Source organism: Emys orbicularis, chromosome 24 (genome assembly GCF_028017835.1).
Source record: "Emys orbicularis isolate rEmyOrb1 chromosome 24, rEmyOrb1.hap1, whole genome shotgun sequence".
NCBI lineage: Eukaryota > Metazoa > Chordata > Testudines > Emydidae > Emys > Emys orbicularis.
Window position 1 is genome coordinate 2,295,265 of NC_088706.1, and position 26,434 is coordinate 2,321,698.

General features: G+C 43.9%; 1 protein-coding gene across 1 annotated transcript; it reads right to left on the reverse strand.

The window, feature by feature from the left end:
• Positions 1–31: 31 nt before the first annotated feature.
• Positions 32–25,786, reverse strand: LOC135894251 (heterogeneous nuclear ribonucleoprotein M-like). Its single transcript, XM_065422316.1, has 3 exons — positions 25,674–25,786; positions 9,620–9,789; positions 32–96 (listed from the first exon to the last, which is right to left on the reverse strand). Exons 1-3 carry the CDS (start codon positions 25,766–25,768, stop codon positions 32–34), a joined length of 330 nt encoding a protein of 109 aa, XP_065278388.1. The 5' UTR covers positions 25,769–25,786.
• Positions 25,787–26,434: the final 648 nt, after the last annotated feature.

A 26,434-nucleotide genomic window follows, 5' to 3' on the forward strand; every position in this document is an offset into this window, starting at 1 on the left:
TCATGTAGTAAAATCCACAGAAGAAATTCTCTCAATCACTTACCCTTGACTTTCCTTCAGCGTCCATTAAGAGCTCCACGTATGTTACCTCACCAACTACAAATCAGATTCCAGACGACACATATACCAAGGGAGAAAAGCCAAGAAAACAATGGGAATTTAGAACAGTCAACAACCTTGTATGGAGCCTCTGCCTTATAAGAAAGCCCAGAAACACTCCATATTCTCTAAACCACCAAGCTGGACATTACAGGTGTGCAGTAAAGTCTTAAAAAGGTAATTAAACAGGTTCTTGATTTTCCTCCACTCAAAAACAAGCTATTTCCACAATATCAGTTTCCTCAGCCTTTAATACTCAAATCACTTGTGGCAATCCAAATCCATGGGAAATTGTCTGCAATGATAGTTTTCCTTTTTCCACAAAAAGAATCAGATTTCTATTGGAGACTGACATAGTATGTAGCCTTCTGTCTAGATATTCCAGACGTTAACCAGCTACAGGTTCATGTTTCACTCTGATTTCTACAAGGGACAGTTCGAGGGGTCTCCAAAACCAAAACTGTACCCAGCTATTTAAGTGTCAGTGACTCAACTAGGTGTTTACTTAGGCTAGATTATTAACCTCCCAATTAAATTGAAGGGGAAAGCGGACTTCATTTTTAGATCGGTTAGGTGTTTAAATTTGACTAACTTCAAGATAGTCTTCATTAGGAAAGTCGTTGCAATTTTCATTCCCAAGACAAGTAATTAACTGAATGCTTAGAATCTGTAGCAAAGAGTACAATTTGTAGGAAAACTAAATCTGCATTTCTCCACAAAAGATTAGGATTGCCAATTCATGATCACTTTAACCAGACTGTATACCTCCAAAATACCACTACCAAAATGGCTGCTGAGTTTGAAGCAAATGGCATACAGAAGTATAGCTGAAGAAACCCATTTAGGCTTGCTTTTCTGGCTTATTTATATAAAAATGAATGTATCCAAACAGACTTTAAATTCCTAGCAAGACTACTTACAGATTAACCCTAAAATGAGACTTTAGTAGGATCTCTAAATCTTGAGAGGTGTTACTTCACCCTCTCCTTCATTTGGATTGATCAAAAACTAACAGGATCAGTAGTCAAAATTGAAAGGGAACTAAAAAAGGATTTTAAATGAATACTGATCCATTACTGATTCTATGACAATGTTAGAAGTGTAGGGCTGGAAGGGACCTCAAGAGGTCATTTAGTCCAGCCTCCCCATGCTGAGGCAGAACCAAGGAATCCTAGACCATCCCTCACATGCGTTTGGTTTAACCCTGTTCTTAAAAGCCTCCAATGAGGGGGATTCCACAACCTCCCTTGGAAGCCTATTTTACTTCTCAACTGTCCTTATCATTAGAAAGGATTTCCTAACATTTAAGCTAAATTTCCTTACTGCAGATTGTGTGTCGTAACTTGAGTGGACATGGAGAACAATTGATCACCATTCTCTTTATAACAGCCCTGAAGATATTTGAAGACTTATCAGGTCTTCCCCTCAGTCGTCTTTTCTCAGGACTAAACATCTCCAGTTTAAAGCCTAACAGATTTATTTGGACATAAGCTTTCATGGGTAAAAAACCCACTTCTGCAGATGCAGATTTTTTTTACCCACGAAAGCTTATGCCCAAATAAATCTGTTAGTCTTTAAGGTGCCACTGGACTCCTTGTTGTTTTTGTGGATAAAGACTAACATGGCTACCCCTCTGATACTCCTCTCCAGTTTGTTTGTTTGTTTTTTAACCTTTCCTCAGAGGTCAGGTTTTCTAAACCTTTTATCATTTTTGTTGTTCTCTGGATTCTACAGTTTGGCCACATCTTCTTTAAAGTGTAGTGCCCAGAACGAGACTCAGATGGAGAACTGTGGCCTACTGGGCACTGGTGAAAGCAGAACAATTACCTCATGTCAATACACCCCAGAATTATATTAATTACTGTGAATCTAGTAGAAGCTTATAAACAAGTGTCTGTTTATAGCCAAGGTTCTAAGCTACATTACCATTCTCATCTTCAGTATTTGGACCATCTCTGAAGACTACAGTTGCCAACATTTGGATCCAAATAGCCAGGTCACTTAGATCAAGAGCACCGTAAATCTAGAGCTGAAGTCTCTATGGCCTACACCGCTGTACTGGGGGGGGGGGCAGCCTCCACTTGCTTTGTGTACACACTAAGCACAGTCTTTGAGAGCTCCGGCCAATACAGCCAAAAAATAGTTTCCAACTACTTTGGGCATAAATATTCAGCATGACCAGGAAATTCTGAAAGCCATTCGTTTAAACAACAGCAGCCAGAGTCCAACCACACTGTGTTTTTACAAGAATGCAAATTTGATTTGAATTTATGTAGTTAAAAAAAAACAACAAATTCCCAGATGACCTGCAACAGACAATCCATTTCACAAAGGCCAAAAGTTGAAGTTACAAGGTTAGAAATCGGCAGTGACCTAATGCTCCCAGTAGCACTATTGGTCCATTGGAAAGATATTGCTCTGAACTCCAAACTACTTATCAAATCAGCTGCAACTGACACATAAAAATCTACACAAACTCCTCCAAACAAGCTTTTTTCCTTGGTCATTGGCTCAACACAGTCAGAAGCTGATTTAACATTTGTCCCTGTAATCAGCCTAATGGCCTTTACAGGAAGTTCTGACCTTTGAACCACAAAATTTACTGAAGTCTTCTTTAGTGGCTATTTCATATCTTACAGAGAACCTTAAAGTTTGTACCAATTTTGCTCCGAGCTTTCAGTGTTCAAATTTTATACATTCACATTTTAAAAAGTCACCTGTATCACAAGTTACACTTAAAAAAAGCCTATTTGAGCCTCCTTCTAGGAGCAGCCAAATTTCAGAATAGGGACACCATGTGACAAGTAACATGCTAGCCCAACATCCAAGATAACAAGTCCAGATTACAGAAGAAAAGTGAGAGGTGCATTCTGCACTTAGTAAATCATGTGGTATGGTCCAGGTGATGTTCTTACAGGGGAAACTATGGATGATATGAGATGGCATAAAAAAAATCCAGTTCCTAGAACCTGAAAGGTAAAGAAAAGGCCCCCTTGGACCCATTCTAGATGCAAAACTACGCAATATTTTAGAAGAGCAGACAGGCATCAGGGATAAAAAAATTACTGGCTAGCGAGTAGCAGGCAAGTACCACTTGCAAAGTACAGAAGAAGAGTGAGATGTCAGTCATGGAAGTACTCTTACCATATATCGGTACACTATTTCCTGGTCCAAGGACTGTATTTCCTTTTCCCTTGTTGGGAGTGGGTGAGGAGAAAAAGGAAAGGCAAAAAAAAAAAAAATACCACTATATGGGAACGAAAAGTCACAATGCTCTCCTCTGCCAGTAGCCAGAAAGTCAGACTGCACTGGGCCACCAACACAGAATGGTACATGAACCCCGCCCTTTCAGCTAGTGTACAGAGGCAATGCTATCTGATCAGTGTTTTTCTGCCTGAGTGGTAGACTAATATACTATGGGACCTGGCAGAAGTTTAAAAAAAAAAAAAAAGGTTCTAACAAAGATTAAAATAAAGTTGTTCACATAGGAAAGAACCACTGCATGCACAAGTACTGAGTTAAGAAATATCATACAAGTACCAGATAAGGATATGCGAGGGTTACTAAAGCTTATGGACTAGTTCCGGGGGATAATAACCTACACTTTCAAAAAGGATGAGCTCAGTGATCGAACAAGTCTTGCCCAATCTAGATACATTTCTACTACCCCTCTGTTTGACACTTGCAAGACTTTAACTTGGAGTAAGAGAATCTGTTTTGAATACCATATTTTGAAGAGAAACTGGGCATCTCAATGAAAAGAACTAAAGTGTTATGAAAATGCAAAATATCAAAGTTTGAAGAAAGACTTGTTATTATAGCAACTGAAAATACATGCCCCAGGAATTCTGCATTATAACAAGTTTAGTGAGTATGTGCGTATTTGCTAGTGTCATTTTTGGCAGAATTTAACTTTTTATTAAAAGTTAGTTTCCAAGTTGCAAAGATTCTTCCATGTAGGAAATTATAAGTTTATTCTACAAAGAGACTAGCTCTGAGAGGCATGAACTGACAATCATCTTGGATTCATCTGAAAGGACATGTGATATGAAGTTTAAAAATATTAAAGAATCAAGTTAGGGCAGGTTTCAGAGTAGCAGCCGTGTTAGTCTGTATCCGCAAAAATAACAGGAGTACTTGTGGCACCTTAGAGACTAACAAATTTATTAGAGCATTTTTCAAGTTAGGGCACTCTTTCAAAATTTGTTTGTTGTAAGTTTTCAACAGAAGAGTTTGGAAAGGAAGTGGGAACCTTATTAAACATGAAATAACAGAAGACCTAATAGGTCTGTTCCATCTCCCTGCCAATAAAGGATTACCACCTATTGTACATTTGTGGTTTGTTTGGAAAGAAGTAGTCTGGGGGAGAAGGAAGAGGATGCATAGTCATTTTTATTTTGAAGTCAATAGAAGATTTTATTAAACAAGTGTGTTCATTCATTTGAAATTTGCTGTAGAAGACAGTCATGCCAATTTAAGTTTCCACAAAATTTGGCCCTTCCCACAAGATGATGGCTCAGAAATAATCATTAAGCACAAAGCCTGCTCTGAGCAAAATGGGTGCAGTTCTCTCTCTCTTTTTTTATTAATAAAAAGGACATTTCAGCTTCCTTTTCCAAAAAAAATCTGTCCACTATTCTATATAAATCCAAACTTTTAGAAAATTTCAAGATTTCCTATTACATTTGATGCATAACGAGCCCCATTATAAAAACAGCCCTCATCTCATTATGGCTTGATTTAAGATATTTTATTGAAGCTCTTTTTAAACAGATGCCATAGATATTAATTAATTAATGACTTCCAAAATATACATAATCACTGTTTTGTAGTGTGCAACTCCATAGGTAGTTTGCATTATGATTTCCAATTAAATCAGGGCTAAAAATCATATTATGTTTTACTTACTTACTGATTGAATGCTGTCTCCAAGCATGGCACTGAATTTTTCTTTGATTTCTGAAGTTTAAAATTGTCACTTTTGTAGAGAAAGCCTTTAAGAAGTGTTCTTTTAAGACACGTTTGACTTTCGCAAGGTCTTCCTAACAAGTTTTGCTAGATCTCATCCATTAATTTTTAGACTATCCCAGACACATGCAATATAGTAAGAGCTGAAATGAGGTGTTAATTCTAGAACTGATTACCAAATTTCATGGTCTGAAGCAGGCAGACATGAGAAGTTATAATTATATATTCCAGAGGCACTGCTTTTATAAAAGGTTGATATCTAATCCACCCAAGCCCTAATGGTGGTTTAGCAAACCTGAAAACAAGAACCTTGGTTATACTTGGTTCATTTTTCAGCCATGAAGGTTATAAAGGTTTAGAAAACTTGACATGAAAGCCTAGATCATGGAGCATTCTTTTGATGACAAATATCCTTACCAGAAAATTTGTCAACTATGATCATGATGTTATGACCAACAGTTAAGTCAGAGTCCCATTTAATAAACTTCCAAGTAAGCAAAAACTATGGTATTGATACTGTCCAGAAGCAAATTAGTTTGACCATGTCTGAGTTTGTTTACAGAGCTCCAACAGAGAAGTCCAAGTATTGCTCAAGCAGTTGCTAGATGGTGCTCAAAGCTTTTCATGCTCCCCCAGTTTCATTTGAAAAGCTTTGAGCATCAGATAAAGGAAAGGTGAAATGTGTTACCATAAAAAGATTCAGTGATTGAGAATCAGTATTGCCCAAACATTCTTCACTAATAAAAAGGACAAATTGAAAGCAGCAAACCCAGCACATTCATGATGGGAGTACACTAAAACTGGTACTGTGTTGAATTAAACTGTTTCCTTAACTTGTGATTTCCTTGATTTTTAGGATTTGTGATGAAACACTTATGCAAACCTATTTCTCAAGTTATGAGAGCATTTTAGGTCTTTGGAACTGCTTTAAATTCCTGAAGCTAGCTATCCCAAAATTTTATATATTGATAGTGTAATGAGACTTACTATGGCTATAGGTGTGTCTACATGAATCTTTATTGCATGACAAGCTGGGCTATACATCTACAGAGCTCCAGTTTCCACACATTTACTATCTATGTGGACCCTACCTCTGCACACTACAAGTCCCCTAGCATACAATGACCACAGTATGTCAAAGGGGTATAGAGTATGATGTTTCAGCCAAGATGCTGGTTTCCAAGGTTAACAGATGAAAATACATTTTAGAATACTGATTTATTTCAACAAAAGAGGGATAGGCAGGAGTTAAAAAAACAGGCTAGAGTTTAAAATTAATAAACGGTTTTAAATAAAGGAGAGAACAAGACATGTGCCTACCAACCAGACTTTGTGTTTGTGTTAGGCACTCTATGGTGGAATCTCCAATAGTGATTAGGGCTTTTTTGTGCTACTGTAATACAAGTGTTTAATAGGAAAGTGACAAACCCAGAGCACACAAAATTGAGACCAGAGTACTCAATTAAAGTTGTTGGTTTTTTAAACAAAAACACAATCACCCACAAACCTGGGGCATGAGCTACATCAGTACATACTGAGTCAGGAAGAGAAAAGCCAACAAGAATATCTGAAGAGTTGATGGGGTGAGTGGGGAGACAATATTTAAACAATGAAGTTTCAGTGCATGTTCGCTCTTGGAAATTTATGCATGTTTGCTCATCTACATAGATCTACTAAATATATCTTATCAAGAAACAGTTTTACATATTGCTTCTCTTCCTACCCTGAATACAAATCCAGAGTGTGTTATTTCTTGTAATTAGGAAAAAGGATGCAGCGAGGGTTACTGCAGATGTAGTCAATGATTCATAACTATTATCTACCGCAAATATGACTTGAGGGTACTTCCAATTACAGCTCTTGCCAGTTTGCTTCTTCAACAGATAAGAGAAAATAACTAAGTTCTTATTAACATACTGTGGCTCCATCTCGCAATTGAGAGTACTAGCCAACTACTTCCTCCCAGGGTTAGAAAATTGTATTCGAAAACTTAGTATTTTAGTAGAATCAGATCAAATACTTCATGTCAAAGTGAATTTAATATGTTTCATGTCATCACACCCCAGATGAGAAAGTTACTAACCTGAACTGCTAACAGCTCTGAGCCACTAACTGCTCTGAAATATCAGATGAAAAGGAAAACTAAATTAGCTTCTCTCTCCCACTTTTTCATTTGTTCGGTGGACAGGATAGAGAGAGCTATTTGGCATTCAACCTTTTTCACTTTTAGGACTTCACATACATACTAAAATGGCATTTCACTAAAAGCTATATGTAGCCTCACTCATCTGCAGAACCTTTTTACCATGTACAATGCTACTGACATCAATTTAGTTCAACAGGGTTTGTTAATCAATACAAGGGAGTTTCAAACAAGAACATCTGTGAGCTTTATTAAAAATGGTGATACTGCACACCTGTAATCTAAGTTTCACCAACAAACAATACACTGAAATAACTGAACCAAGGCATCACTCTTCAGAGCGATATGCCACCTTTTAAAGATTTCAGATGTACACATCTGAAAACCAATTTGGAGAGATGAGCAGACCTCAAAGCTCGTGTCTCCTAAACCATACTTACTGGCACAAAACAGCTGATTGAGGTGAATTGCTTCTACGTTCAGCAACCTGCTATGCCATTGTTGTGAATAGCTTTAAAATCTTCTACATGATTGCTGAGTGATGGAGCCGTAAAAACGTCACCTACATTTATCCTTTATGTTCAAAGCTGTTCCACATGCTCCCAAAACATTACATTTTGGGCCTGTAATTCTTACACATACAAACCAAGAGTTCTAACAGAATTTTCAAAGCCACATTCCTGGTTCTTGGAACTACTACGCCTTGTATCAAGAAATACCAATTCAGCAAGTTCAAGCACAGCACAAGACCACCAATTTGGGTAAAATCAATGACTAGTTAGAATGGATCGCAACTACACAGCAAATCTAAACTGTTAAATATTTTTGAGCAGTCCCAAAAACCAAGAACAATGCATCTGGATATTTAACATGACAAGCCCTGCAGACAGAATGAAGAGGTTTTACTGTTCCCCTAGGAGCATTTGCAGGAATGAATAGCTGAACAGCAAGGCAGGAAACAATCTCACATCGGACTTTTCCATCCACGTGAACTGGAGAAAAACCACAAGACACTTGGAACGGAATTCAACATAATACTTAAAAACATCTACACATAGAGATAGTCCTGTTACCCAATGTTTCTTGCACATCAAGAAAAATTATACAGTTCTAAAACATAGGATCATTCATAATTAATGTAACAATGCTACAGGCAGGCAAAGGCAACTGAAAGGAGAGATATAACTAAGATTACTGATAGTAGTTCAGTTGTTAAATTCAGGTACCACTATTTTATTGTTTCAAGTCAAGACATTTAATTATGAATGTTCCCTATGGCCTACAGTCCTTAAGATTTAATTATATGCATTCAATTCCAGTTTTCCTCCAAAGAAAAAACATTTAAGAACCTTTTGGAAATTTGTGTTCCCTTTCATTTAGGCCACAGCCTGTCAGCACATTACCTAACATTCCTTACCTAGTTTATGCCACAATTAAACATTGGTCACTAATTTGCAAGACATATCAATTTATGGATCATTCTCTTGCTATGTATTTAAGAAGTGACCTACAAGAGAAAATGATCTGTATGCTTTTATGCATCTTTAAAAAATTGGAGACTTCTACATCATAAGTAGGGAGCCCCTACTGTACTACATTAGAAATTCAGATCTTGACTCCTCCGCTTTTCCAGGAAGACTGGAAATGAGTAAGTCCAATATCAATAAAAGCAAACAAGTAAAACTTGAGTGGAAGCATTTTAGAATATTGGCAGAAGTTTAAAGTAATTCAGATTTTTTTCACCTTTGAGGAGGTAAGGATGCTGAATCTATCAATGAGAGAATTCCCAAATACACAAATCAGTCATTCAATATGAAAAAAGGTTTTGGGTGGGGGTGAAAAAGGGGAAGCATAACATGAACATTTTTTCAAGGCCTCCTTTAATGCAGCAAATGCTGAGGCACAAACTAATTTTTCCTCCTTTGTAGGTCACCCTTAAATACATTTGAGTTCTCCTGAATATTGTACAACAATACGGATATTATCTAAACACAAGTCAGACTATTAAATTTTGATTCTAGGACACAACTACATATACTAAATCAGCAGTAGATGGACAACCTACATTATCCAAAAACGTTACATGCTTCAGAGCACGTTATAGTACCTCAAAAACAAGTCCTGATGTAGAAAGTCTGACGTTTTCCATGAGACAATGGCACCTTTCACGCTTTGATGAAGCACTATTAACCACATGCCAACATGCCTACACAGGAACTATCCTGTGTGGAAAGCTGCCTAAGAACAGATATCATGCAACACCAAAAAGGCTTTAATCTAGACCCCTTACAAAACTCATGTCACTAATTCTATCCAGAACAACATCAACTAATAAATTAAAATTTTCAGGACAAAGTCAGCCACTGTTAAGATGACAGACACCACTCTGCCACCCAAAGCAGCCATTACCTTTCTCTTTGACCAGGTCTTTGAGAGATTGCCACTTCACATCAAATGGAATATTTGTGATAAAAGCTCGATATCTTTTAGCAGGGTTGGCATATGGCTCAAAACGATTTCCCCCTCTTTTGACACTTTTCTCTTTCCTTTTTTCATTCTGGCTTGGTCGTTCACCTTCACTGCAAGAAAAATACAAGTATTCAGACGTCGTATTAGCAATTCAGGGGTCGGCAACCTTTCAGAAGTGGTGTGCCAAGTCTTCATTTATTCACTCTAACTTAAGGTTTCGTGTGCCAGGAATACATTTTAACGTTTTTAGAAGGTCTCTTTCTATAAGTCTACAATATATAACTAAACTTTGTTGTATGTAAAGTAAATAAGGTTTTTAAAAAATGTTTAAGAAGCGGCATTTAAAATTAACTTAAAATGCAGAGCCCCCCAGACCGATGGCCAGAAACCGGGCAGTGAGAGTGCCACTGAAAATCAGCTCCCGTGCCGCCTTCGGCACGCGTGCCATAGGTGGCCTACCCTTGAATTACAGCATTAGATGAAGTCAATACATCATACCTTTAAATACACAGGGAAACAGTTCTTGCACATACACCACTATCAACGCCTCAATCTGGAGCCCCCATGCCTCCGGACCCAAGTCCCCTGTAAGCTGCACAGCCGCCTATTTAGCACCGCACAAGTGCTTAGGGAACCCACCCGGGGGAGGGGGACCGCTCCCCCAGCCTCCACCTAGCCCGGACCCCAACCTGCCACAGGAGGGGCGCCCCTGCCCCAACTCATCCTATGACCCGGATCTAGCCGTGGCCAGAGCAGCACAGACCCAGGCACGGCCGGTGCGGCACAGCCTGACCCCGGAACAGCTGGGGCAGCGTGGAGCAGTATAGGCAACCCGCGGAGGAGGGGTGCCTATACTGCAGCCCCAGCGCACCCACAGCAGGGACAGGCACCTCTCCCCCCCAGCCCGGGTGCTGCTGCAGGGAGTCCTCTCACCTCACTGTAGAACTGGAGCACCCTCCTGCACCCCAAACCCCTCATCCCTGGCCCCACCCCAGAGCCCACACCCCCAGCCGCAGCCCTCACACCCCTGCACCTCAACCCTCTGCCCCAGCCCTGAGCCCACTCCCACAAGCATTCCTCGGCCCCACCTCCACCACATGAATTTTGTTACGTGCACATATGAAGGTGATGAGTCACATCACCTCCATATTGGTGCACATAAAATTCATTCTGCACATGGGTGGGGAAAATTAGAGGGAACACTGCTCCGGACCTCCACCCCTGCAGCCAGACCACCCCCTACTGGAGCATCCTGCACTCAAACCTGCCACCCTGATGCCTCACCCCCTGCATCACCCTGAGCCCTGACATCCAGACCCCCATGCCACTGACCCCCCTGCCCAGCCCCACTCTCCTAGCATCCAACCTCCCCCTGCCGAGACCCCCACACCCAGACCCCTCCACTGAGCCCCAACCACCTTCACCTGGAAGCCCCTGCAGAGTCCCATTGCCCCTGCACCTGGAAACCCCCTTCCCCCCCCCCCAAGCCTCTGTGCACCCAGATCCCCCCACTGAGCTGCCTGAACCCAGATTGTCCCACACAGAATCCTCTGACCCCATACCTGGAGCCCGCCACATAGAGCCCCTCCACACTTGGATCCTGCCTGCCCCACACCTGGTGCAGAGGGGCAAGGCCCCAGGGTGTTTTTGGACAGGCCCAGGCCTTGTGCTGGGTCATGGTTGGGTGCAGCTTCACCACTGAGTCCATGTCCCAGGGGTGGGAGGGCGGCAGGTTGATCTCCCACCTTTGTGCATCCAGTAGCCTGTGCTCCTCACTGCCATGCTGGAGCCTCTGCATATATTTATTCATAAATAAAACTTGCCGAATTTTAAAATACGGTGCACCATTTTTTGGCATAGAATGCCCTTAGGAGTATAACATGTATTTGACCAAGCCATTTGGGAGACGAGCGTCACTGGATTCAGCACCTTCACCTTCGATCATGAATCTTCAAACAACATATAAGCCAGCCCACTAAAGCAACTAACAAAATGTAACATTGCTGGTTTAAATTATGCTTTTGCCAATATTTCTAGGATAAAAACTGAAAGCCTTCCAGGCCTTCCTTATGCTTCAACAAAAGCTTAGAGGAGAGCATAGCCCCAATGTTTTCCTGTACACATCACTTAACTCTGACACTAAACCTGTAGAAACAGTAATATGGCATACTTATTTTGAAGGAACAGAGGTTCCTGTGGCACCTTTAAGACTAACAGAAGTATTGGGAGCATAAGCTTTCGTGGGTAAGAACCTCACTTCTTCAGGTTCTACTTGCCTTAGGTTTCCCATTTTTCTGCTTCAAATCTTGAAGTACCCAAGGTATACAAGACAATTTCACTATCACTTGTTAAAATGCATACTATTGGAAAGGTGGGGGAGAAAGAAGCCCTTTATACCTACAATTTTGTTTCAACACAACATTGCAGCTTGAACCTGACCAAAGCTTGAGACTGCATCTGGGTCTAATTTCATTAAGAAAAATGGAGAATAGAAAGCAAGCAAACTGCAGGCTTTAAGCTCCTATGGGGTTAAAGCAATTTATATTTAATTACATGCACACAACAAATTAGAGTTCATGTTACCTAGTAGTTCCTTGTGCCCATTCATAAGTGAAGAATGGATAAACAAACCTCAAAGCCAGGAAACACTAAGTTAAGGTACATACTACCCCGACATTGAATATTAGATTCTGCTCTCTTTCAGCACCTATTAGTACTCTGCCCTTACAGATGCTACTGAACATTTTGGCCAGTATGTGAGCTCTGTATAAGAGTCTAAGTCTTTTTTACCAAAAGGAAACTCAGGTTTAGGTCTGGCACAGCAAATAGGATATGCTTACAATCAAACACTGACCCTATTCCACACAAAGCACAGACTTGTACCACCCCCTTCACTCTGATTTTGAGGATTCCTTCTGAGACATTAGCTTCACTTAACCCTCGCTAAGTCCCAGAGACCACTGTCATGTTAGACTACAAACAATATCTATGCCAAGAAAACCCCCAGGCACCTCTGACCACCTATAGAACTCACTGCTGAAATGAGGCATACACCTCCCCCTCTCTTTATATCACAGTGACAGCTCTGCCAACCTGCTCTAACTAATCCCTCCACTATTCAATACAGCTACCCCTACAGTGAACACAGATGGAGTGCATGCTGTGGAACACACTGGGAGAAAAAAAGGACATTTTCTTAGTCCTTCCCATCTACTTATTATAGATTCAGTTGTTAAAAGCTAGAGGGGGACCATCCGATCCCTAGTCTGACCTCTTGTATAACAGGTCAGAAAATTTAATCCAGTTACCGACTCCTGTTCTGAGTCTAATAACTTGTTTACACCCCTTCCAGAAATGCTTCCAGTTTCTATCGTATTTGAAGACTCCACAAGATGGAGAAACCACCAATTCCTTTGGTAGCTTTTTAACTTTTGCACTCCCATTAATGAATCATTCCCAGGGCTACTGCAGAGCAAATGTTGTGTATCGTAACTCTTCATTTCCTGGTTTTCAGAGGTTTAAGTCTAGCTGCTCTCTTCATTCTACAAGAGAATGAGGCACCACTGGCCAATCTTAACTGTGTTTAAGTTTGGGGGTATTTAATTCCCCCCCCCCTTTTTTTTTTTAAGGGATTTCTCAGCACACCCACCCCGCTACCCCCAACATACCATTGCTCTCCCACTTCACTGCCTCTGGCTCCTTGAAACTGATTAACCTAGCCACAAAATGCACTGGCTGAATGTTAAAAGAACAGGAGTACTTGTGGCACCTTACAGACTAACAAATTTATTTGAGCATAAGCTTTTGTGGGCTACAGCGCACTTCTTCGGATGCATAGAAGTGGGCTGTAGCCCACAAAAGCTTATGCTCAAATAAATTTGTTAGTCTCTAAGGTGCCACAAATACTCCTGTTCTTTTTGCGGATACAGACTAACATGGCTGCTACTCTGAAACCTGGCTGAATGTTAGTCCCTTTACTGCCCCTGCATCATCTCCTTGTCCATTTTTCTGCATGTCCAGCATGGGCTGGTTCTGCCTCTTCCCCAAGTCATTGGCATGAGACCCACAGGTTGAAGAGCGGGATAGAGGATGCAGGACAGTGTAAGGAATAGCATGGAGTTGGTGAAGACTTTTTTGAAGGGAGGAAAAGCGGTATAATCTGCCTCCAATACTGCCTCCTTTCCACTCCATTTCCCCACACTGCTCCAAAAAACCCCTATGTTAGAGGTGCTGTGTATCAGGAACACCTTAGCCAAGTGACCCTACAACTTGCTTTTCTTTGATTACTTACTTCTATTGTTCGGGAAGATTATGTTACCCTGATTGCTTACTACTACAGTCTTTAGAGAGACAAGGTGGGTGAGGGAATCTTTTATTGGACCAACTTGCTGGTGAGAGAGACAAGATTTCAAGCTTACACAGGGACCTGAAGAAGAGCTCTGTCTAAGCTGGAAAGCTTGTCTCTCCCACCAACAGAGGTTAGTCCAATAACCTTTGTTATCTGATATTCTCTCACCCACCTTGTCTCTCTAGTATCCTGCAACCAACATGGCTACAACAACACTGCATTCTAGAGTCTTTAGTTTAATTAATGCTAATTTCCTTGACAATACTATTAAAGTAAAATTGGAGTCTGCATTAAGATTTTAGAGCACTTACAGTAGTCCCCCTGGAAACAGAAAGTAGCGCTTAAACTTAACTACAGCAGAGAGGCAGCTCTGCTATAATAGATATTAAAAAGTAAGCCTGAAGATGGCATTTTTCTGGTAAACTAGGTGAACATTTAGGCCTAAAATTCACCCTCCATGCTATATTAACATAAGGCCAATTGCCACTGATCAAGTGTTAGTTCAAAAAGCCATTTAAGAAAGCCATAGGATTGCAAGCAAAAAGATCAATTTAAGAAGTCACTCCAGTGTGAAATGTGTAGTAATCCTAGATGCAAGTAGGAGGTTGAGAAATATTTTTTCCAGTTTATTTTGTGCATTTGACAGCAGTGTTCAAAGAGAAAATGGAAAGAAAGAAAAAAAAAGTTGTGAACTACAGAAATTGGTAAAAAGACAAACATGTGTATCTTCCATAAATTTTAATTCTAAAATTGAGTGATCTGTCTCTTTAATCACCCAAAATTAAGTTTTGTACAAGTAACCCTAGCTTTTTTCTCCAACAGATGTGAACTTGTGGAAGTCTCCAATATATACTATTCCATTCCATAGCCCCATGTCATTTGGTGCACAGGTCGGATGTTGTGTAGTGAAATAAGCAAGCATTTTATTTTTTATGTCCACATTGAGCAGACCCCTAGTACTATGCTCTCCAATCCAATCAGTTGCACTGGTGTATATTAGAAGTAAAATAATTTCAGTACATTTCCTCCATTTACAGTTTTAACTGCAAGTGAGGCATAGAGCCACAGGACTCCTTTCAACTGCTGCACACCATCTGGCCTCCATACCCAATCAGGCAGGAGTACTGTAGAAACGAGGGTTGGAAGAGATTTATTAAACAAGGTGAGTTACAGCAGAAGTGTCTTATTTTCTCTTTAGTGTTTGTGCTTAACTAAAAAGTGTAGTTTGAGATGTTTCTCTAGAATACTTTTCACTAAACTTTAGGAGGTGCGGCCTCAGTAAGGATTGCAATTTAGCTTCAAAGTAGTATTCTCCTTTAAACTTTGACTAGGGCTCAAAACTTTCTTTTGGACTCCACATTCCTACTTTGTATGAAAAGCTTTGAGTGTTGGCACAATCTGGAACATCAGTTGCAGTTTTTAACACCATGAGTGCTCAATTTTAGATGGCATAGCTACTGCTTCATCAGCTTCTCACTCTCCAAATACTATCCAGATACCTTTCATTTTCCCATTACACGCAAGTCCAGTTTATACTTCTAAAAACTCAAGTGCTTCAGTTTTACAGCTGCAAGGTTTCATTTGCTAAGACAAATCCCAGTACCTGTGACTGTAAACACTCCTCCTCCCTTCACAGTAAGGGTCTGAGTCTGAGGTATAAACTGCAACTTGATGTATCTACATTAGCCGATGAACCTAGCACTCACTAAAAATAGCAATATAGCAGCAGCGGCTAGTCCTGCCTGCCATGATGGCTACACTGATATTTTTAGCGTGACAGCTTGTCAGAACTAACATAGGCATGTCTCCTCAAGGTGGGATTTAGATCTCAAACTCAAAGGTGTAGACATACCCATAGGCCTTGTCTACACTACAAAGTTTTGATGACCAAAAAAAAAAGTCAGCTTTTGTCGACAAAACAGTGGAGGTGTACACACTACAATGCTCCTTCTGCCGACAAAACTCTCCTGCTTTGCTGACAAAATAAAACCACCTCGACGAGAAGCATAGAGCTTTTTGCAGCAAAGTTATATCGACAAAGTGTCAGTGTAGACAACGCATTTGGTTATGTTGCTGTAAATGGCCTCCAGGAGGTGTCCCAGCATGCCCATCCTGGCCGCTCTGGTCAACAGTTCAAACTCCACTGCCCTGCACCCAGGTACCCAGGCTTCTGCCCCTCCCCCTTTAAAGGTCCAGGAATTTTTGAAATTCCACTTCTGTTTGTTCAGCATGGACAGCTCACATCACATCTTCCCAGATGACCATGTAGCAAATACTCTCACACTTGGAGCCCACTTGTGTTGTTGGATCTGCTGGCACAGTGGGGAGAGGAAGCTGTGCAGTCCCACCTACACTCCCCCCTAGGAACTTCAACACCTACAGACAGATTTCTCGTGGTATGTTGGATACAGGCTACGAACAGGACATACATCAGTGCCACCCGACGATAAAGGAACTGAGGCAGGCATACCAGAAGGCAAGGGAGTCAAACCGTCGCCCTGGTGCTGTGCCAAAGACCTGCTGCTTCTATAAGGAGCTGAATGCCATTCTCAGCAGTGACCCCACCTCCACCACCAAGAGCCCCATGGATACTTCGGCAGGGCTGGAGACAGCGAACAGCAGACTCAATCCCAAGGACGAAGAGGTCGAGTTGACGGATGATGTGGAGCACATGACATGGTCATCCGGTGGCGCGGCAAGTCAGGACCTCTTAACTCTGGAGGGGTCTAGCCAATCCCAGCAGTCCATCTCTGGCGCACATGATGCAGGAGAGAAGATCCCTGGTAAGTGATCTTTTTTAATTGATTCCACTCAGTTATATGAGGTAGAAATGTCCTTTGCTTTGTATAGCTGTGTTTGCATGTGCTTCACATTCCACTGTGCAACTAAGCAATGCGGCAGAACAGTGTGTTAATGCACACAGAAATTTCACAGGAATCCTCCAGAGAGATCTCTAGGAAACTTTCCTGAAGGTACCCACCAATCCTCTGCCAAAGATTCCTTGGCAGAGCTGCTTTGTTCCTTCCCCGATAGTAGGAAACTTTCCCATGCCAATCAGCAGTCATTTGTATAGGGACCAAAGCAATACACAGGCGAGCAGCATAGGGATCTGGTCTGAAGCTGCACACATCCTTGCTTACCCTCAGGAGTGACATATTGGCTTCAATGACCCATGCCTGTGGCAAATTGTGGCAACATTTACAATATTGTCCCTAGTTGCCTGCAGTGATTTAAAAAAAAAACAAAAAACGAAATCCTTTGCCCCCTCTTGAGCGCCTGCTTCCCTCCCACCCCCGAACTCACCATGCTTAGGGTGTTCACCGAAGCTGTGAGCTTGCCAAGGGACAGTGAGAAACGGATTAAGAAAAAGAAAAAAGGGGATGCATTTTACTATAATGATTTGATGTGGTGCATGCACTAACAATCATGATTCTGTTTATTGTTTCTTGTGCTTCTGCGCATGTGGCCTTCAGGGCCTTCCCTACACACCAGTGCCTCTGCCAGATAAGGAAGCGACGAAGGAGGACATGTTTCAAGAGATGCTCTAATCCTCAGAAGCCGAAAAACAAGAACGCAGGGCAAGGAGAGAGACTTTAAAAGAAAATTATAAAATAGGCAGAACAGAAAAGAGCCAGGAGCAAATTTTAATGGGCCAGGAATGGATGATAAAAGTGATGGAGGAGCAAACAGATGTTGAAGTCCCTAATCACGCTGCAGGCTGAATTCATGCGCGCTCAGCCCCCCTGCAGCCAACACAGAACTGCTTTCCATGCCCTCCCTAAACCCCTCCCACACATTCCTTGCAACTTCCTGGCCCCTCTCGGTACCCCGCTCTTTCCACCCCTTCAGACATCTTCCAAAATGATAGCTGGACTTACACAAAGCTATAAGAGCCTACACTGCCCTTCATTGTTATCGCTCTTCCTCAAAGCCTTGTGTGTATGTTAATTGGTATTTAATAAAAATATACTCTCTGAAAGATAACCAATCTTTATTCGTCTCCTACACATAGTGGTTGGTGCTGGAATTAATACCCAGTGGCAATTTGATCATTTGCTGAGTACAAAACACGGTGAGGAATCAACATTTTCATGCAAGGTGGCAAGTTAAAGCATTGCAGAGTGCTGTACAGAAAGACATGACTGGAGCTCATTGTCAAAATGCTGCCGCAAAGCCTCCCTGATTCAAACAGCCCCCAATTGTGACCCTCTAATAGCCCTGGTATCTGGCCACTCAAAATCAACTGCCAGGTGATCTGCCTCTGCACACCACCGCAGGGAAAACTTAAGAACGTAAGAATGGCCCTATTGGGTCAGACCAAAGGTCCATCTAGCCCAGTATCCTGTCTTCGGACAGTGGCCAGTGCCATATGCCCCAGAGGGAATGAACAGAACAGGTAATCATCAAGTGATCCATCCCCTGTCGCTCATTCCCAGCTTCTGGCAAACACAGGCTAGGGACACCATCCTTGCCCATCCCGAACAACAGCCATTGATGTACCTATCCTCCATTAAGTATCTAGTTCTTTTTTGAACCCTGTTATGGTCTTGGCCTTCACAACATCCTCTGGCAAGGAGTTCCACAGGTTGACTGTGCGTTGTGTGAAGAAATACTTCCTTTTATTGGTTTTAAATCTGCTGCCTATTAATTTCATTGGGTGACCCCTAGTTCTTGTTTTATGAGAAGTCGTAAACAAACACTTCCTTACCTACTTTCTCTACACCAGTCATGACTTTATAGACCTCAATCATATCTCCCCTTAGTCGTCTCTTTTCCAAGCTGAAAAGTCCCAGTCTTATTAATCTCTCCTCATACAGAAGCCATTCCATACCCCTAATCATTTTTGTTGTCCTTTTCTGAACCTTTACCAATTCCAATATATCTTTTTTGAGATGGGGCGACCACATCTGCACACAGTATCAAGATGCAGGCATACCATGGATTTAGAGAGGCAACATGATATTTTCTGTCCTATTATTTATCCCTTTCTTAATTATTCCGAGCATTCTGTTCGCTTTTTTGACTGCTGTTGCACATTGAGTGGATGTTTTCAGAGAACTATCCACAATGACTCCAAGATCTCTTTCTTGAGTGGTAACAGCAAATTTAGACCCCATTATTTTATATGTATAGTTGGGATTATGCTTTCCAATGTGCATTACTTCGCATTTATCAACAATAAATTTCATCTGCCATTTTGTTGCCCAGTCACCCAATTTTGAGAGATCCTTTTGTAGCTCTTCGCAGTCTGCCTGGGTCTTAACTATCTTTAGTGATTTTGTATCATCTACAAATTTTGCCACCTCACTGTTTACCCCTTTTTCCAGATCATTTACTAATATGTTGAATAGGACTAGTCCCAGTACAGACCCCTGGGGGACACCACTATTTACCTCTCTCATTCTTAAAACTGACCATTTATACCTACCCTTTGTTTCCTATCTTTTAACCAGTTACCAATCCATGAGAGCACCTTCCCTGTTATCCCGTGGCAGCTTACTTCGCGTAAGAGAGTTTGGTGAGGGACCTGGTCAAAGGCTTTCTGAAAATCTAAGGACGCTATATCCACTGGATCCCCTTGGTCCACATGCTTGTTGACCCCCCTCAAAGAATTCTTTTCACCCTTAGCTTCACAAACATTATGGAACACACAGCAGGCTGCTATGACCATGGGAATATTTTCCTCATTTAGGTCTAACCTACCATAAAGGCAGCGCCAGTGTGCTTTTAATCTGCCAAAGGAACATTCTACCGTCATGCTGCACCTGCTCAGCCTATTACCGAAGCGCTCCTTGCTGCTGTCCAGGTTTCCCGTGTAAGGCTTCATGAGACATGGTAGTATAGGGTACACTAGGTCTCAGGATCATTATGTGCATTTCAACATCCCCACCCCCCACCCCACTGCTCGTCATCCCAGACCTGCATAACACTGTGGTACCACCACTCAGTCCAAAAGCGACAGTCCACGTGCAGCTGTTCCATGAATACCAAAAGTAATCTGGTGTTTCTTTCCATGGCACACAGTAGATCAGGAACCTCCGATTCCTGTTCAGATTGGGTGCTCATGATATACTGCATGACCAGTCACAATGGGTTCATAACAGCGACCACAATAGTTGAGAGCAGTGCAGGATCCATCCTTTCAGACAGAGATGGCAGGTGCACAGTAAACTGGGGTTGTTGAAAAATGCCGCGAAATGCAGTCAGAAACCCGTGGAACGATGGGATAGGGAAAAAACTGCATCATGGGACATTGAGCCCACACCCATGATGAACTGCAATCCATTCCACCTTCCCACAACTCCTAGCTACAGAAGGTGGCGAGTAGCACAGTGGGATAGCTACCCATAGTGCACTGCTCTCCATCAATGCCAGAGCACCAACTGTGGACACGCTCTGCCGACAAAAAGAGCATTGTACGAACATGCACAAGCGATGTAATTATACTGGCTTTTGATCGTCAGCGTAACTTGTGACAACAAAACTCTGTAGCATAGACAAAACCTCAGTATGTTTTTTTTAGGATGATTGACTATAGGGATCCAAATTCTTTGGGTGAGTGCAATCGTGGCACACATGCTCAGTTCTCCTAGAAACCAATGTCTGTTCAGACAACCAACCTCAAGGAAGTGGCTTCAACTACTTGCTTTAAAGTGATTTAGGAAAGTTTAACTTGATGCTCTGAAGTGGGGAACATGAGCAGGGATCCATTTGGGCAGTCTAAAAGTCAGTAACTATGGTATTTAAGAGTTATTTTCCTTTAAGAACTGTCCCCATGAATCCCCAACTCTTGGAAGAACAAGCCATAGTGACCCCCCCCCAGGAGGTGAGTTTGAGTACCTCCAACCCTCCCTGAGACATCACTAATACTGCAAAAAAGCCAGTGAGGAAGGTAAGCTGGAAATCCCAATAGCAATGTTCCTCTTTCATCCCCAACAGAAGAGAATCTTTAATATTCTGAGGTACTGTGGCCCAGGTATCCAAGTGGTTATGGCAGTACACCATGCAGACTCCCAAGATGTAGCCTGGTAAATAGTGTCACATGAACACAAGGCTTACCACCCGTAGAAAAAAAGCTACAGGTTTACGATGGAAACCTCTCAAAGGACACTGTCTCCCCAACGGTATGAAAAATCCTCTTAAGCAAGCTTTTCAGCTATGGAGCTCCAGTGAATTCAGCCTTTTGTGGTGGAATGAGAGTGAACTTGTTTAGGCAAACCCTAAGGACTCAGGATGCTTTACACACTTTTCTGAGGGCTTGTCTACATTTGGAATGCTACAGTGGAACAGCTGCAGCACTGGATCTATGCCATTGTAGCACTTCAGTGTAAGCACTTTCCCCATCGGCATAGCTAATCCATCTCCCTGAGAGGAGGTAACTAGGTAATGGAAGAATTCTTCCGGCAACCTAGCACTATCAACTCCAGGGGTTAGGTTGGCTTAATTACGTCATTCAAGTGTGTGGATTTTTCACACCCCTGAACAACGTAGCTGGGTTGACTTAACTTTTGAGTGTAGACCTGGCTGGCCTGAGGTACATCTTGCAGTGTGCGCCCTAGGTACAGTCAGATACAAATATCCAGACACCCAAGAAAGCCCGTTGCTACAGGCAGATGTTTCATGAAAAGCTGGTGGTGAAGACACCAAAGGTTAGAAAGCAGTATTGGTAGAGTCCTTCACCTGGACAAGGTTGGAGATATATTCAATAACTGACTTTCATATCTTGACTCAACTTTGCTGTATGGAGCTTGATCCAACTGATGACCTGCCCCTAGAGGCAGAGAACTTCCCTCTGGAAAAAAGTTCAGTCTCACATGAAGTCAGGAAGAACTCTGCCTCTCTAACCAAAAAGTAGTGGATGTCCTTATTTTGTTCCTCCAGGAGCCAAATTTATAAAGCAGCATGTCTCACTGAAGGCAGCCATCTTGCCATCGCTGCTCAATAACTGCCAAGTCTCACACGTGAAGTGGCCAAAAACTAAGCTTACATCCCAAGATGCTCTGGTCACTATCAGAGCTGAAAGCTCATACACGTGAAAATATTCAAGCCTTTCTCAAGGACCGAATTTGGTGTGCTTGGTTCTAAAAGGGAGGGGAGAGTGAGGGAGGAGGAAAGACACTGGGGGTAGTGAGCTACATATAAGGTGGTCACATCCCCAATTGCTTGTTCTGCAGAATATAAGAAACCTATGGGCTTTTTTTTGCTGAATCAGTGAGTTCTAAGTTTAAGGCCGTGGCTACACTCAAAACTTCAAAGCGCTGCCGCGGGAGCGCTCCCACAGCAGTGCTTTGAAGTGCGAGTGTGATCGCGGCGCCAGCGCTGGGAGAGAGCTCTCCCAGCGCTGGGGCACTTTTTACACTGGCGCTTTACAGCGCTGTAACTTGCTGCGCTCAGGGGTGTGTTTTTTCACACCCCTGAGCGAGAAAGTTGCAGCGCTGTAAAGCGCCAGTGTAGCCAAGCCCTAAGACCTCAAAAAGGCCTTCATATCGCCAGAAGGGGGAAGCACTGGCTGCTTTTCTGGTGGAGACAAAGATGAAATAAGTGTTTCTGGCTCAGCTGCCACATACTCATCTTCCTGTTTTACTGAGCCCCTAAGACGGACATGACAGCTGTTTATAAGCCAAATTTTGGTTGCCATAAATTTATGGCAGGCCAGAAAGTCCAGAGTCAATATTCAGAGCTCTTCCAGCTCCAAGGCAACAAGACAGTCCCATGATCTTATTTCAACCATAAGGACTCATTGACTCCAAATTCCAAAGCATGCCAAAAGACAGCCGTCCTCCACCGACAGGACTAGGAGTCAAGGATCTGGCAAATTATATGCTAGACTTGGCTACCATTATACGCTGGCCTCCGAACGGCCTTTCCTCTCTATCACACACAATCTCCTCAGCAACAGTGGCTCCCATTAATACATCACACCTATCCTCTGCTCCCTACACTAGCTTCTCATAGAATATCAAATCAAGTTCAAGGTCTCTGTCCTTTTCCTCAAGGAATTTGATGGCCTGGGCCCAGTACATCTAAGAGGTTGCCCTAAAGTTCTAAGATGAAGACCATTCTCAACCCCTTCACTCCTCAGGAACAAGTGAACTTTCTACAATAAGGGAAGGTGATCCTGGGGGGAATTCTGCAGCAGTCCGTGGGAGGGGGGGGAGAGGAGGGGAAAGGGCATGTCTGGTTTGGGCATCAGGAGCAGCCAGGGGAGATGTAAATCACCACCTCGGGAGGTGGGGGTGGGGGGGAGACAGGGACAGGACTTCCTCTTCTCCTGCACGGGCTGCTCCTGGGGTCGGGTCAGACTCACCTCCAGGAACCTCCCCCACTTCAGAAAACTCTGCACCTCCCCCCCACTTCCTGACCCCATCATTCCCAGCTACGGGGGAGAGGGGTCACTGTATGGGGAGCTGCCCCTCATCTGCCCAACCCCCATGCATCCAGACCTCCCCTGCACCTGGACTTCCCTGCCAAGCCCCCCCCCCCCCCCAACGCCCATCCCCCTTGCTGAGCCCCAACCACCTTCACTTGGACCCGCCCCCCAGGAATTCCCATTCCTCCTGCACCTCCAACGAGCCCCAGTACTTCCAGATTCACCTTGCATGCATATCCTCCATCAAGCCACCCACACATCAATCCCCCTCCACACACTAAGCCCCTCCACATTTAGATCCTGCCAGGCTGGGCCTGTTTGCCTGACACCTGGATGAGGGGGGCAGGGCTGGGTATGCATGACTGTCACTTTGGCTCACTGTGGGACCACAGAGATGTGCTAATATGCCTAGTAAGGAATCTATCAAAAAACATTTCCTGAATCTTTTTTGTTGTTTGTATTGTTACAAACATACTTGCTGATGGGTATTTTAAATAACTGAAAATTATGTGATTATATTGTGTTATTTTGTTAAATAAAATATGCAGAATTTTGCAAAATTTTAAAATAATGAGCGCAATACTTAAAAATTCTTTAGCACAAAATTCCCTCAGGAGTAATCTATGCAGGAGACAGAACTCAGTGGCTGACCCAAGACTAGAATGAACTCCCACAGGAATTAAGGACTGTCTCATACCTCCCCACCTTCCACTTGAAGTGCAAGGCACATCACTTTAATTTTCCTTTGTTTAACAAAAATAGCAATTATGTGTATATGCATATTCAAAGAATTCCAAAACAAGACATCACTGCACACCCTTCTCCCCCTCAAGAGAGGATGTGAGAACACAAAACATGGCAGATGTTAGTCATGTTGCTTAATGCACTGTTGGAAGGTGCTCAGATAGCATGGTGATGAGTTTGGTATAAGAATCTATAGTTTAAACCCCAGAGATAAACACAGAGGCAAAGTAAATACTGTTTAAGAGTAATGACCCTTATTATGGTCTAACTTAATAAAGGTAGGATAACAAGGCCTGACTGATTCAAGGCATCAGGAAACCATGGCACAAGCTAACATCTCTAACACAAGAGGAACCAGCACCTCACTTTTCCTGATGCTGAAACTTACAAAATAACTGGTAGCAGCTAGGCTTGACTGAATATGACATAACTAGTCTTTTTTATATCAATGGAGGCACACTAGTATGCATTCCTCAGTCTTGCTAGTGGAGGAAATATCAGAGGTTACTAGCAGAGCTTCCACAGTCCCTGATACCAAGACAGCAACACAGAAGAAACACTAGCAGTGAACACCAAGACCTCCACCCTCTACATCAAGTTGGGAGCAAGATAATTTGTCAGCACCATAACTCTTCTGCTTCACCTCCAGCTAGGGAAGTGTCCAGATGCCAAGAAGCTGATCTGAAGTCCCAAACCTGCTTAGCAGACTCAATAATGAAGAGTAGGGATTTATTAAGATCCCACCTGATTTTAGAAATCAAAAACATGGGACCCTAATGACATTACTGCATTGCATGAAACAGGTCTCAATTTAACATTTCTAGCTGCCTAGCATCCCTCACTTTGCCCAAAACAGGCAAAATGGCTATTCAGTCAAGTACTCTATCAGGACCAGCATCAGGAAAAAGTAACATGCCTAAAAAGACAGTGCCCCAAGCAATGTCCATCAACACTTTTCTTTTTAAATAAAAATGCAACAAGCTAACCTTGTGGGGAGGGGGAAGCACACCAATGCCATCCCACCCCACCCCAACCGCCCTCACTCACCCAGACCCCGCGCCTCCCGCACCAATACCATCCTACCCCCCCAACCCACCCAGACCCCCCGCCTCCTGCACCAATGCCACCAACCCAACCGCCCTCACTCAGCCAGACCCCGCGCCTCCTGCACCAATACCATCCTACCCCCCCAACCGCCCTCCCTCAGCCAGACCCCCCGCCTCCCGCACCAATGCCATCGTACCCCCCCCGTGCCCTCACCCAGATGGCTCCCCAGCCTCCAGCTCCTACACCCCCATCCCGCCAGGCCCGACGCCCTCACTCAGCCAGGCCGCCGCTGCCAGCACCGGCTCCTTCCGTCCACCGAGCCCTCGGCCTCTGGAACCCCCTCGCCCGCAGCCGAGCCGGCCCGGCCCGAGGCCCCGGCCCACACGCGCGGGGACGCGGCCTCCTGCTCCCCCGGCCAGGCGGCCACCCACGAGGCGCCAGGGCCCGAGCCCCATGGGGACGGGGTTCCGCCGGCGGCGCCTCACCTCTTAGGGGGCCCGTCCCCGGCGCTGCCCGCCCCGTTAGCCGCCGCCGCCGTCTCCTCCATTTTGCCGCTGCCCTCAGTCCCCACGGCCGCCATTTCCTCCGCGCAGCCCCTTTGTGTAAGCAGCAGCCACCCCGCGCCGTGCCCCGGAGCACGCTGGGAAAGGGGCGGGGCTGTGACCCTGGCGGCAGCGCCTCCGTGCGGCCGCGCTGAGGGCACGTGGTTCGGGTCGCTGACGTCAGGGGGGCCGTTCCCGGGCTCTGGGTGGGGTCCGCGCGATGGCGCGAGACGAGAGCGCGAGTCAGGGCGGAGCTGGGGCCGCTGTGAGCGGTGGGACGGTGCCTGCGGTGGGGGGTCGGGCCGGGCCTGGGGGCCGTGTTGGGAGGGGCCTTGCCTGGAGGTCGGACGGCGCAGGGGGGTCGGGCCATGCTTGGGGTCGGTGGGTGGGTTACACAGGGCTAGGGACGGCGGTCGTGCGGTGCTGGGGGTCGCGCCGTACTTCGGGGGGGCCATGTCCGGGGGTCGGTCCCGTGCCTGCGGGAACTGCAGGGGGGGTCAGACTGTGTTTGGAGGGCGGCGCTGTGCAAGGGGCAAAACAAACAGCTATCTCTCCCCCCCTCCTCCCCCGCACACCTGTCTGCAGGGCTCTGCTCTGACCCTCTCCACCAGCCCCCCAGCTGGCAGCTTGCCAAGACGTCTTCAGGGCTCCCTGCAGAACACAGCTCAGTGGCACTCACATTTTTGACCTGGTGACCCCTTTCA